General features: G+C 34.4%; 1 protein-coding gene across 1 annotated transcript in view; it reads right to left on the bottom strand.

Moving 5' to 3' along the window:
- Nucleotides 1–921: 921 nt before the first annotated feature.
- ERO1A (endoplasmic reticulum oxidoreductase alpha) overlaps nt 922–14,347 on the bottom strand; it is a 32,156-nt gene continuing 18,730 nt past the window's right edge. The window contains exons 10-16 of the mRNA XM_005867907.2: nt 9,702–9,728; nt 9,481–9,573; nt 8,461–8,707; nt 7,701–7,770; nt 3,672–3,758; nt 3,449–3,582; nt 922–1,236 (exon numbers count right to left, since the gene is read on the bottom strand). Coding sequence (XP_005867969.1) covers nt 1,176–1,236; nt 3,449–3,582; nt 3,672–3,758; nt 7,701–7,770; nt 8,461–8,707; nt 9,481–9,573; nt 9,702–9,728 — 719 coding nt within the window. The 3' untranslated portion in view covers nt 922–1,175. The remainder of the gene's footprint in view (nt 1,237–3,448; nt 3,583–3,671; nt 3,759–7,700; nt 7,771–8,460; nt 8,708–9,480; nt 9,574–9,701; nt 9,729–14,347) is intronic.

The following is a 14,347-nucleotide window of genomic DNA, read 5'->3' as shown; positions in this document are numbered from 1 at the left end:
GTTTTTAAGGAGAAAAAGGAAATGAATACCAAAAAATAAATTAAATGACATCCCTGTGAGTTTACAGATCAAACATTAAAAGGGCAACAAAACAAACTCAAAATGATTCCTTATTCTAAGGCTTATCACATTATAGTTCCAGATTTTTTTTTCCTGAAAAAAATCATTTTTAATAAATTACTCAGTATTACAAACTAAGGTATGTAGGGTTCAAAGGGCCTGTCACTGACTTTCAAATGATTGAGTTAATAATAGTATGTGTATATAGAGAGAGCAAGAAAGATAAAGCAAATATTAACAATCAATGAATCTGGATAAAAGTTCTTTGTACTATCCTAGAAACTTTCCTGTAAATTCGAAATTATATAAAAATAAAAGATTTCTCCTAAATTTATTCAATATTAGGTAAAGTATTATGAGAATAAATGTATAAATCTTTTCAACTTTTCACAATGCATAGAAATCCCTTATACCTTTTAGTTCTGATTGTATCTTTCAACAAACAAAACCAAGCCAATCAAAATAGTAACATAATTCTAAAAGTGACTTTTTTTCATATCAATATATTTTGGAGTTGCCAGATAAAACACAAAGCTAACCAGTTAAATTTGAATTTTAAATAAGGAATAATTTTTTTGTTTTAAGTATGTCCCAAATATTGCATGCAACATACTTATATTTTTTTAAAATTTTGTTTATCTGAAACTCAAATATAACTGGGCATTCTGTATTTTTATTTACTAAATCAGTTAAGTCTAAATATATTGAAAACTTTTAGGCTGTTAATTATGGGTTATTCATGAGCCTCCTTAGTATTTTTCTATTAAACACTTGTCACATTGGCCATAGTTTTATTTATATTACATCTTACACAAAATTCTAGTTTGAGAGACTTAGAACATCAGGTACTGTTAACATATATGAATTTAATAATCCTGATTTATTCAATATTAAACTTTAAAATTTGTACCACATTACCAAAGTATCTTTTATTCACAATATTATACATAGACAACACAATTTTAAAAAATGTTTACTTAAAATAATATAATTCTCCTTTTACAAAAGCAGCTTTATAAAATATTTGCCTTAAGACTGTCGTTGTTATGCCTTTGAATGAAATTCTACTCTTTGACCTCCATTGTCCAGAACAGGCACATCTCAACTCATTTTCTTTAACGAACATTTTGCAACAAGTTCCTGAAGTTTTCTAATTCTTTCACACTTGTAGAAATTCTGTAACAAACAAACAAAATTTTTTTTTCACTCAGAAATTATCTTAGGTAACTTTTCTCTGAAAGTTATTCACTTTGCACTTATGGAGCACAGAAAAAAAAATTTTAAGTAATTTATTTCAACAAATTTAAAGGTACATAAATCATTTAATCTATTTTGATGTACTTTAGTTCTTAACTTGATGTGGTAAAACTAAGGTAGTATTGCCCAGAAATTTGTTATATTTAAGTATTCATAACTTATTAAAGTTTTAAATTATAGAATTACAAAGTACAAAAATATTAAAATACTTGTTATTTTAAGTAATCATAAGTATATTCATATGCTTAGTATTTAAAGTACATATGTATAAGTAGATCATTAAAATATGCATTTTAAATATGCATAAGTATACAAGCGCTGAAAACTAATCATTATATTTAGTAAATATACAAAGAACCAAAGCTTTTGGACTTTAAAGAGTGAGAATAGTAAACATGTGATCAAATTGTTCTTACTAATTTTTATAAAAAGTAGTTTGTTCATTACTTCAAGTGCAGTTTAGCTCTGCTCTCCACCATGAAAAAAGTAGCAGAGTACTCAATGAAATATAACTGTCAAGCTTCCGTGTACTAAAAAATAATTTTGGCCTGAGCCAGTTTGGCTCATTGGATAGAGCACTGGCCTACGAATCAAAGGGTCCCGGGTTTGATTCCCCATCAAGGGCACATACCTTGGTTGCAGGCTCTTCCCCTACCCGGGCCCTGGTGAGGGCTCATGCAGGAGGCAACCAATTGATGTGTTTCTCTCACATCAATGTTTCTGTCTTTCCCTCTCTCTTCCACTCTCCCTAAAAATCAATGGAAAAATACCTTCGGGTAAGGATTAACAACAACAAAAAAGAATAATTTTGGAGGTCAATTATTTCAAACCCAAAATATTAAATCATAACTGTTAGTCCTTAGAAAATACTAGTTTTTCCAAATCTCTGCATCTTTATATATGAGAGGCCAGAAAGAAGTACAGATATACTTAAATTTAATAATGTAAGTGCCTTATTTCAAATTTATCTTCCAATCATTTTTATGAAATTAAATTAATTTTAAAGAATTATTAACCTTTTTACATAGGTGTGAATTTACAAAGAAATTTTACATCTACACCTATACAAAGCATGAGTTTTTCCAGGACCTTCAAAAAATATTTGGGTCCTAGCTGGTTTGGCTCAGTGGATAGAGCACCGGCCTGTGGACTGAAGGGCCCAGGGTTTGATTCCAGTCAAGGGCACATGCCTGGGTTGCAGGCTCAATCCCCAGTAGGGGGCATGTAGAGGCAGCTAATCAATGATTCTCTCATCACATGTTTCTATTTCTCTCTTCCTCTCCCTTTCTCTCTGAAATCAATAAAAAATACATATTAAAAAAAATATTTGGGCTCAGTGGATAGAGGGTCGGCCTGCAGACTGAAAGGTCCCAGGTTCGATTCCGGTCAAGGGCATGTACCTTTGTTGCAGGCACATCCCCAGTGGGGGGGTGTGCAGGAGGCAGCTGATCGATGTTTCTCTCTCATCGATGTTTCTAGCTCTCTGTCACTCTCCCTTCCTCTCTGTAGAAAATCAATAAAATATATTTAAAAAAAAATATTTGGGCAGCACAAGAAACTACTTTTAAATAATTGGAGCCCTAGACCATGTGGTTCACGGGTTAGTGCGTCAGCCCACAGACTGGAAGGACGAGAATTCAATTCCCGGTCAAGGGCATGTACCTGGGTTGCAGGTTCAATCCCCAGCCCTAGTCCAAATGAGCAAGTATAGCAATCAGTCAATGTTTCCCTCTCAGATTGATGTTTCTCTCTCTCCCTTTCCCCCTCCTTCCCTTCCACTCTCTAAAAAAAAAAATCAATGGAAATATATCATTGGGTGAGGGTTAACAACAACAAAAATTAAATAATAATAAAATTAAGTTAATAATTTAAAAATATACAAATTCAGTAAGATGAATTTTGAGGTCCAATCAGTAAACTAATCATGACTATAAAAGTCAACAGATAAAAATAAAGAATATCATGTAATGATTGTTTGTATCTACATACTTAAGGTATCATAAGATCCTAGAATTCCATAATGAGATAATTTCACTCTAAAGGATATTCCTTACCCAGTTTTATCTGAGAGCATATATGTTGCATTAGACTTACTTGATAGCAGAAACTATTTTAATACATTTAAACTAACCTTCCAAATGCATTAAATAATGATACTATTTCTTGTCTGGTCAGTTGGAATTCGTAACTGGGCCCACTTTCTGGCATATTTGCTATCAGTTTCTCAGAAAACAAGATCTTCAGAGCAGTACCCAAACCCTGAGTCTATAATAGAAATAAGAAAAAAGTAAAATATCAGAAAATGTTTTGTGCAAAGAATAAAAGAAAAATAGGATTGAAATAGATTTGCTTACCTGAAGCTTTCCCCACAGTCTACATTTAAAACAACCAACACAATCCATGATTCTTGAAATATTTCTAAAATGCAGTCGAAATTCCTCCTAAGAACAAGTAACAAAATTATATTAAGCTGCAGTATATAGTCAAATACTATTTTCTGAATGCCTGTGAGGTATTCTGTTGTATGTGATTATTAACTATGTCAAAGGGGGGACAAGGGTTGGATGGCGTCATTTACCAAAAAAAAAAAAGAAAGAGATGGAAGAGAAAAAAATAAAAATCTTTTGACTTCATAGTAGTTAAAAAATCATAGTAGGTGAAAAAAATCAGATATTATTATTATTATTCAGAAATATACAGAATATAGTGAACATCCATGTACCCTTTACCAAGTTTTATAAAGAAACCATTACAAGTAAAATTGAACATTCTGAATTTAAAAAAAAAATTGTTATTGATTTCAGAGAGGAAGGGAGAGGAAAAGAGAGATAGAAACATCAATGATGAGAGAGAATCACTGATCGGCTGCCTCCTGCACACCCCACACCGGGGATCAAGCCACAACCCGGCATGTTCCCTGACCATGAATTGAACTATGACCTCCTGCTTCATAGGTCAACGCTCAACGACTGAGCTACACCAGCCGAGCTGAATTTTTTGTTTTTATACTTTTAATAAATGTGTATATGTCTTTGTACATCAGGGTACTATATTGTTTATAATAGGGCAACAGTCATCCAGCTCATCCAAAAGCAATATATGTCCTTAACTAATAAGGAGAAGAGAAGGGAAGCCAAGAACACATCTTCATTTACTCCAAAGGTAAGAATTATCAACTGATCCTCCACGTGACTCCCTCTATCCTGGACTAATACTAGAATCAGCTTACAGTACTGTAAGCAGGAAATCTGACATACATTTCAGATGAAACATCCAGTGTACCAACTGACCTATAATTTGGGGAGCATATAGTGTTCTTCTCTTTTTTTCAATAACCACACACTGGGCTCAACCAGAAGAGAACAGGACCAAAGATCTAAAACTGGGAATAAATCAGTAAAGATTGGAACCCACTATTCAAAGCAGACTTCAATTGACTCTAATTTACTCAATTCAGTCTTTCCCCAGATGTTTCATTCAGCTTGAGGCTCTGAAACAGCTGTAACATGTAAAAGATCTTTAACAGGATCCCAGGGCTTGTATCTTTTTTAATACAAATTTTGTGTTCATACAAAGCCCACATTATTACTATTAATGTTTACCATATGTTAGCAATACTTTATATCTTGTGTTTTTGTATCTTTTGGGCAGAGCTCAGAATCCTAATTTAAAATTTGCTTTTTAAAAATATGTACCCAGTAATATTACTCATATTACTCTTAAGGTTTTGGTGATTTGATATGAGGTTTTCTTTAAACTTATGTTTCAACTTTGAATTATAGGAAAATCATACTTTTAACACTAATAAGGGAGCAGTAAAATTACTCTAAAGTAGATGTGCCCATCCTATGAGGTGTTGACCTCTGGGAGACTTAATAGTTGTTACAAGGGCCTACAAAATCCATTTATAGACAAGTATTGTATAGAGACTGAATAAATAGCTCCCTGTTATGCACCATAAATTTCCAAATGGATAAAAATGTTATGATCAACAAAACACAACTTTTACTTTAAAATGTTACTAATTTAAAGTTAGTAAAGGCCTTGAAAGTTTTTGACTTTCATACTTGCAAAGGATGGAAACCTTTGTTATAAAAGATTGTGCTTGCTTTTGTAGACACTGTAAATTCGGTATTTGAATCCATGTTAATTCAAATACTTGAATGTAAGGCAGCTCTTAAGTAAATCTTTGTATGGCACATACAGAAAGGGTAAGTTTCTAACACTGCAAAATTAAAACCAAGCACAGCGCTTAAGTGAATTTAATATGCTAGCACCAAATTAATAAGCCAGAAATTAACTAACTCAGAACAGGAGAAAATCCTTGAGATTTCCGCAAATAGCAATCAATGTCCAATATCCTGCATATATTCCAAAGTTATCTCAGATGAGAAAAACTTATGATCCAAAAAATAACCAGAACCTAAGACACTTACAAATTCCCCTTTTTTGTGTCCAATGTTTAGATCAACAATTAAAAGTATAACCAGGGGGTAGAATAATCAAACATGCTGTGGTTATATACTGTGACTTATATTCCATGAAACCAATTGACCAAAAAACAATTCTCATCCAATTCTCAAATGTTTTTAAGCCTTCAAGTAAAATCGTATTCTAGTTTGAACTGAACACTAAACAATCCTCTCTCATGCACATCTTCTATTTCTAACCAAACACTGATGGAGCATAAAGGAGAAAAGATAAGATTTTTAAATGAACCTGTGTGACTGTTCAAATCTATGATATTCACCATAAACTACTATTTTAAGAAAGTAAATCTCCAATATTAACAAATTTTCTTGTGGTTTTTTTTTAACTCCTTTCTTGTAAAAGGATTTAGAAAAGTTATCTGTTAAATGCCACAGGACATCAAACTTGAGGGTTTTCGTTCTGATAAAATTAAAACATTGTGAGAAATATTTCTAATCTGCGCAATCTAAAAAAGAGTGAATGCCGAAAAACTCTACAATAAACCAGCAAGTAACCTAAAAATAAGGAAGATACTGAAACTAGTATGGGGGCGGGGGGGGGGGGATCTTATTACAGCATCTTCCCCCTCATTTCTAAGTTCCTGGAAGCTGTTTGGGAGGTTATATAAGCAGTGAGGTATGTATTTCTAGCAAGAATGCTTTAAGTAGGAGGTAGATGGGAGGTCAAAAATAACTGTTATCTAACAGCACAAAACTGACTGCAAAAAGTATTTTGCTTGCAAATGGCATAAAATCAGGTTCTTTCCTTACAGTAAGAAACAAAGAACAAGAAACAGAGGAAGACTGTTAAAAATATTCTGATGAAATCAGCTCCATGTTCCTGAAGGCCACCCACCTTTACTTACACATACCTTTGTGACAAAGAACAGTAGTATAATTTTATTTGAGTCCCCAGATGGGCTAGAAATCCCCTGAGGATAGGAGCTGTCTCTCCCTTTAATGACAAAAATCATGCCTTCCACGTAGTAAGCATTTAATAAATCTTCCTACTACTATTTTATATTTGTCATATTTTGATGCAAATAGACACAAAGATGGTCTTGCCTGAGGTTATAGCTCTTTAAAAGGCAAGGCAAACTGTACACCTAAACTAATATAATACTGTATGTCATCTGTAATTAAAAATTAATACACACACACACACACACACATCAATAAACAAAAAGAGGCAAGGCAAAAACATCCCATTTTGTGGGGTATCAGGTCTTCTGTTCTAGCCACAGCTACCTGCTGGCATTCCTAAATGCCTTTCATTCCCATTGAATAAGATGAATCACAAAACAACATTGTGCCCTCTTCCCCTAAATCAGGGGTGGGCAAACTTTTTGACTCGAGGGCCACAGTGGGTTCTTAAACTGGACCGAGGGCCGGAACAAAAGCATGGATGGAGTGTTTGTGTGAACTAATATAAATTCAAAGTAAACATCATTACATAAAAGGGTACGGTCTTTTTTTTTTTTTTAGTTTTATTCATTTCAAATGGGCCGGATCTGGCCCGCAGGCCATAGTTTGCCCACCGCTGCCCTAAAGGAATCCTTTAATTCAACCAAAACCATTTTCAGAATTCTCTCTAACCAAAGACAGACTAATACTTCCACTCATGCTCTAGATCCTGCTTCTTTAATTTATAACCTCTCTTTATTACATGAGCCCATCAGTATGGAACCCACAGATTTCCGTTGTTATTTTTAACACAACACAAACTAAATCATAAGTTGGACCTGCCTTTTGGGCTTCCTTTTTTTGAGGAAAAGAAACATTAGGACTCTGATTTTTTCTTATAATTTCAGGATGTATATCAATATTTATTGTTAAGGATAAAAACATGAGTTTATATTCATTCCTGCCTAAGAGTTTGTATCTAAAAATTAAGTTAAAGTATAAAATAATTACCTTTAGTTTGTTTGCTTCTTTTTTATCCCCAGCAAAAAACGAATTCTCATCAAAATGCAAAGGAAATGACCTGCATTTTAAAACAGAGAATATTCATTTTTATATTTTAGAAAATATTAAAAGGTCTGCTAAAAAAATATTTTGCTGGTCAGTGATGAATCATATAATTAAAATAGAGTAGAAAATAGAGTAAAAGGAACACTCTGATGCCCCCAAGCAAATTCTTCCCCTTGAATCTAAAAGCTAACTGCAAAATATAATTGAAGTTTGGCCCCAAATCCAATCTATTCAATTAAATGTGAAAATAATGCAGGTATCTAAGTACTAAAAGAATAGCTCTTAAAATTAAAAATATATGCTTTTTAGTACCCAGGTTAAAACAAGAACATAAATCAATTCTAAAGACCTATGAGCAAAATTTGCTGTTAATTATTTTTTAAGTAGTTTTTCTTTCTCTATATTGCATATTTAAAAATTTAATTTTGGATACCACTTGTCACGCTTCTATTAATATATGTGTATCCCGGCCGGCATAGCTCAGCAGTTGAACATCAACCTATGAACCAGGAGGTCACGGTTTGATTCCCTGTCAGGGCACATGCCCAGATTGCAGCCTAGATCCCTAGTGGGGAGCGTGCAAGAGGCAGCCGATCAATGATTCTCTCTCTTCATTGATCTTTCTCTCCTTCTCCCTTTCTCTCTAAAATCAATAAAAATATATTTTAAAATATATACATATAAGTGTAAATATATCATTTACTTGATTTCATGAAGTATTTCCAGAAGTAATATTTTGTTATCTGCATCCTGAACTTTATTCCCAGTGAAGAGTTGAAAATCTGGACGCTCAAAGAATGGTACCACTTTAGATAAAGCCTTTAATTCTATTAAGTAGAGAAAATACAAATTCTTAAGTCTTCTTGGACCTTCTCCCTCAGTCAAAATTCCATCAAACCGCTGCTGAAATTCTGTTACGTTGTGTCCCCATATCTGTTCTAACCAGGTATCTAAGAAGACAAAAGAATTAAATATTAAAAATTTAATTTTAAAATTAAGTAGGCTTAATTAGATAAAATTACAATAACCATGAAAACTTTTCATAACTTAGCCTTTAATAGTTCTATATTAATATTTTATCTTCTAGAACACATGCATAAAAGGAAAATAAATTAAATGTTTTACTGAGAAACCAAGTTCAATAAAAATCAAGTTTCTGAATACAAATGTATTCATAAGACCAAAATACACAATTAAAAATGACTATCTGGTATTACTAATGAGTTTTAAGCCTTCAGGTTACTACAGTTTATTTCTAAAATGTAAAAATTACTTTAGTTCCAGAAGAAATATATTACTGATGAAAATCAACCATGGTCTCATTTTGAAGAGCATTCTTAAAGGCTAAAGAGCAACAGAAAATGCTTTTACCCATTAAACTTCAGGCCTGATGCTGGTATACAAATAAATGAGTTCTGATACAGTAATATCTAAAGAATAACAAACTGTGCTGTTTCAGTTCTCACAACAGAAGAACATTTCCAGAGAGATGTGTAAAGTTTTGAGCAGCTTCTTAAAAGAAGGTAAAGAGCTAAGATAATGCTGAACTTTTCCTTATAGTAACTACAGTTTCTGTATTCCTGATTACTACCATTTAAGAATGAACTTTTCCTGCCTAATACTCAGTAAGGTTAATAGTGTTCCATTCAGGTAAATACCAAGAAAATGTTAAGAATACCTGAAAAAAAGTGTGGTAAAGGGAATGAAAGTAAACATCACATACCTTGTAGAAGATACCGTGCGCTCAAGTGCACATTAATGCTTGCATGTAGGCCAGATATCAGTCTGTAGAAGGCTCTTTTTTCTACACAGAGACCTAAAAAAAGGAATTTGGAAATAGACATTTCATATGTGAAACTTGTAAGGTTATGAAATTAACTTCATGTGTCTTTTTAAAAATGAGGGGAAAAAATCATTTAAATTTGTTGAAAAGTTTTCAATTACCTTCTAGCCAGCTGTAAAATGTGTTCTCTGAAATTAAAAGAAAAGTCACAAGATTACAAAAATGCCAAAAGGTAAGTTTTTCAAAAGTTTAAAAAAATAGCAAATGTGTGCCAAACAGTGATTTAAAGATTGTTTGACAAAAGGTCCAAATTTTATTTGCATTTCTCCAAAGGAAGGAGAGATGTCTTGGTATGGGTTCAGTTAAGTACCACTCTCCTGCTCAGTCTTTGGAAGCCTTTAGCATTAAGTAGCTCAGTCTAATAACTTTCTAGATAAGGTGTTTTACAGAAAGTCAAAGCAGAATTTAAATGGTAAGTCAATACATGGAAGAATACTTAGCCTTGATAACAGTTCATGCTATGAAAACTAAGAACTCATTATAGGTTTTTTTAAATTTGAAAAGTAAATAAAAATTATAAAGTAGAATTGGAAGTGTATATAACTCAGGGTATTATATACCATTCAACATTTCAAAAGAGCAAATCAAAGTTACAGAAACTAAACATCACTTATATTCTGTGACCTAGTAAGATCACAGTTAATATACTTAGACCTAGTAATTCTGCTTTTAGAATTATGTTCTAAAGAAATAATTCAATGCCCAGACAGCGTGGCTCAGTAATTAAGCGTTGTCCTATGAACCAGGAGGTCAAGGTTCGTTTCCCGGTCAGGGACATGCCCGGATCCACAGTGTGGGCCGTGCAGGAGGCAGCCGATCAATGATTCTCTCTCATCATTGATGTTTCTATCTCTCTCTCTCCCTCTCCCTTCCTCTCTGAAATCAATAAAAATATATTTTTAAAAAAATAAATAACTCAAAATGGAGAGGGGTTATAATTTTTAGAAAGATGATTATGCTATATATATTAAAACCTGAAATAATAAAAATGAACAATGATGCCTAATTTAACAAGACAGAATACTATATGACTAGTTAACATGGTAGAATAATATAAAAGTCTTAAAATGACAATAATGGTCCCCAGGAGGGGGTATGTACCGGAGGCAATCGATTGATGTTTCCCTCTCCCTTCTTGTCTCTCTCTAAAAAAAACAAACAAACAAATAAATAAATAAATAAATAAAACATATTTTATTTAAAAAATATTTTAAATAAATAAAATGACAAGAATGTGTAACATGAAAATATTTATCTAAAATAATGTATTAAAGGACATAAATAATTATAACTATGTAAAGATTCTAAGTATGCATTTACTAGATATAGCAAACATTGTACTATATTGTTCTTTGACTACAGTTGCTTATAGTAGCCCTAACCGATTTGGCTCAGGGGATAGAGCGTCGGCCTGCAGACTGAAGGGTCTCAGGTTCGATCCCGGTCAAGGGCATGTACCTTGGTTGCAGGCACATCCCCAGTGGGAGGTGTGCAGGAGGCAGTTGAATCGATGTTTCTAACTCTCTATCCCTCTCCCTTCCTCTCTGTAAAAAATCAATAAAATATATATTTTTTAAAAATAAAATAAAGTTGCTTATAGTAATATTAAAAATGATCCAAGCAAGCATAAAAGTAATGGAAGAAATGACAAAAAGAATAAATCAGACTACTTGAAAACTTAAAATGTCCATTGGAAAACTTCACAAATAAAAACAAAATACAAACAACGAAGTGTATAAAATGGATGGATGTTTCAAATTCAACAAAGGGATAATATCCTAAAAATATAAAAAGCTCATAAACTGAATAAAAATGCTAAAGTGCCCATTACAGATGGGCAAATAATATGAACAGAGAATTCACAATGAATAAATACAAATGGTAATAGATAAAAATTGCTTAGTCTCATAAGTAATAAAAAAATACAAATTAAAACTATAGAGATACCACTGTTAACAGTAAAGATAAAAATATAATATTTAATGCTGACAAAGGAGGGGTAAAGTCAGCTGGCACAGTGATTGGAAGGGGTGTAAATTAGCACATCCTTTCCATGACAAAATGCAATCTCGTCCTATGTATCAAGAGCCTAAAATGCCATAACCTTTGATCCAGTAAAGCCATTTCTAGAAATCTAGGCGGTTAGAGATAAATGTTTGCATACCCCCTAAAATTATGTGGAAGCCCCCGTGAGGGTATTTGAAGGTGGGGCCTTTGGGAGGTAATTGGGTCAGTTGAGGTCATGAGGGTGGGGTCCCCATGATGGAATTAGAGTCTTTATAAGAAGAGGAAGAGACCCAAACTCTCTCTCTCTCTGCCATGTGAGAATACAGCAAGAAGGCTGGCTATCTGCAAGCCAGGAAGAGAGCCCTCCCAGACACCAAATCTGCTGGCACCTTCATAGGACTTCCCAGTCTCCCGAACTGTGAGAAAGTAAGTGTCTTTGGTTTAAGCCTCCCAGTCTATGGTCTTTTGTCAAAGCAGCCTGAGCTGACTAAGACATAGGTTAAGGAAGCAAGTAGGCATGGGAATAATCTATATATATAAAGCAGTAATAAGCAAATTAGCCAGGCATCACAACCAGTTCAGGAATAGGCTGCATCACGACCGCTCAGAAGGAGCTGCGTGCACAGTGGGAGGGAGGGGACTTCGTGCCGCCCCCCAGCTCCAGTGGACACACACCAGGAGTGGGGGGGCATGCTCTAAGCGGCCAAGGCATGGCTCGGAGCACGCCCCCGGTGGGTGGTGGCAGCGGCCGGAGCAATGCAGCTCCAATCCCAAATGCCTGGCAGTGGGTGGAGCAAAGCAGCCCAGGTCCCAGGTGCCTGGCAGTGGCAGGAGCAAAGCAGCCCGGGTCCCGGTGGGTGGCTGTGGCAGCCGGAGCGAAGCAGCCCGGGTCCTGGGTGCCGGAGGGAAGGAAGGCCTATTCTTACATGAATCTTTGTGCATCAGGCCTCTAGTTATATATAAAACTATAATATATCTATTATTAAAATGGGAATAATAATATACAAAACTATAATATATCTATTATTAAAGTATACATATATAAATAATCATTATTATCAAAATGTTAACAGAGAAGCAGTATGAGATAGTAACTAAGAGCATGGATCCTGGAGCCAAACTACCTGCTTGGAATCCAAATTCTGCTACTTACAAGTCATACGATTTTAGCTGAGCTGCTAAATGGCTCTGGGACTCATTTTCCTTGTAATACCTCCTAGCTCAGCCGACCTGGCTTAGTGGTTGAGCGTCGACTTAAGAACCAGGAGGTCACAGTTCGATTCCCGGTCAGGGCATATGCATATGCCCAGGTTGCGGGCTTGATCCCCCATTGGGGGCATGCAGGAGGCAGCCAATCAATGATTCTCTCTCATCACTGATGTTTCTATCTCCCTCTCCCTTCCTCTCTGAAATCAATAAATATATATATATATATATTTTTTAAATACCTCTAAGGTTGTTGAAAGGGTTAAATGAAATCATATTTTTAAATTTCTTAGAAGAATATTGTATGTAGTCTTAGCCATTATCATTATCAGTGATTTTGGAGTTGTGGGATTACAAGTGATGTGTTTTCCTGTAAAAACCTTTAGTTTTGTTTTTTGTTTTTTTCAAATTTTGGACTGTGAATGGGGCAGGGAGGAGCAAGAGTGTAATATTGTTTGGGACCTAGCCTTCTGATGAAATTTTCAGTTCAGTTTTATAATCCTGATGTAGTTATTCTCAGCTTGGCCTGACTGTAATCCAGTTAGATAATCACCTAATCTGACAGCTTTCAGAGGTAACCTTTTCATATCTGACCAAAATGAATACATACAAATACAGTCATAAAAAAGATAGTTTCTCTAAGGAGAGCCTCCACAGATTAACAATCTTTTCTCTGATGAGAAGCAGGTTGAGATCTTCAAATAGTATTGGGAAAAAAAAACCAATAGCCTTTCCTGATGTAGCTGGAATACAGCATAGAACTAGGAACACCCAAGGCAGAATAAAGTTACTCAAAACTAAAAATTATAGGCTCAACACTAACAGTAACAAAATATGAGGCTCCTTGGAAAAATAATATCACTGCTAAAGAAATTTCTCTTCCAAACAGTAGAGTATGATTCAGTATTATTTTTTATTTTTGTTTTTTATTGATTTTAGAGAGAAGAAGGAAGAGGGAGAGATAGAAACATCAATGATGAGACAGAATTATGGATCAGCTGCATCCTCAACGCCCCCTACTGGGGAATGAGCCTGCAACCCAGGCATGTGCCCTGACCAGGAATTGAACCATGACCTCCTAGCTCATGGATCACATTGAGCCACACTGGCTGGGCCTGATTCAGCATTACTTCTAACGTACAATAATAAAATAGCAATGTTGTAAGACATTAATATTACTTTTTTAGACATAATGCAAAAGCAATTCATAAAAATAATGTTCATAAACTTCTGAGGGAGAGGGAAGTGATACATTTAGCCATTTTGTCTAGCTGGACGAAAGCTAAGTACAGCTTAGTCTTTTCATACTGTTAAACACATAGCCTTAATAACAAAAATCATTTTGATCTCGCTCATAAAGCAAAAAGGATTCTGAAAAAGACAAAGTAAACCTACAATATGTCAAAAAGTTTAGCATTAGAATTAGAGAGTCGGCAATGATACCTACACCCAAGAGTCAGCATAAACCTTGGACGCCCGCAAATCAACACTCTGATCATGCCTGGAACCTTCCTGTATGAGTCCTAGCAGATCC

This window comes from Myotis brandtii, unplaced genomic scaffold (genome assembly GCF_000412655.1).
Source record: "Myotis brandtii unplaced genomic scaffold, ASM41265v1 scaffold253, whole genome shotgun sequence".
NCBI lineage: Eukaryota > Metazoa > Chordata > Mammalia > Chiroptera > Vespertilionidae > Myotis > Myotis brandtii.
Note: the sequence above shows the minus strand (reverse complement) of the source record. Positions and strands in the feature narration are given on the sequence as shown.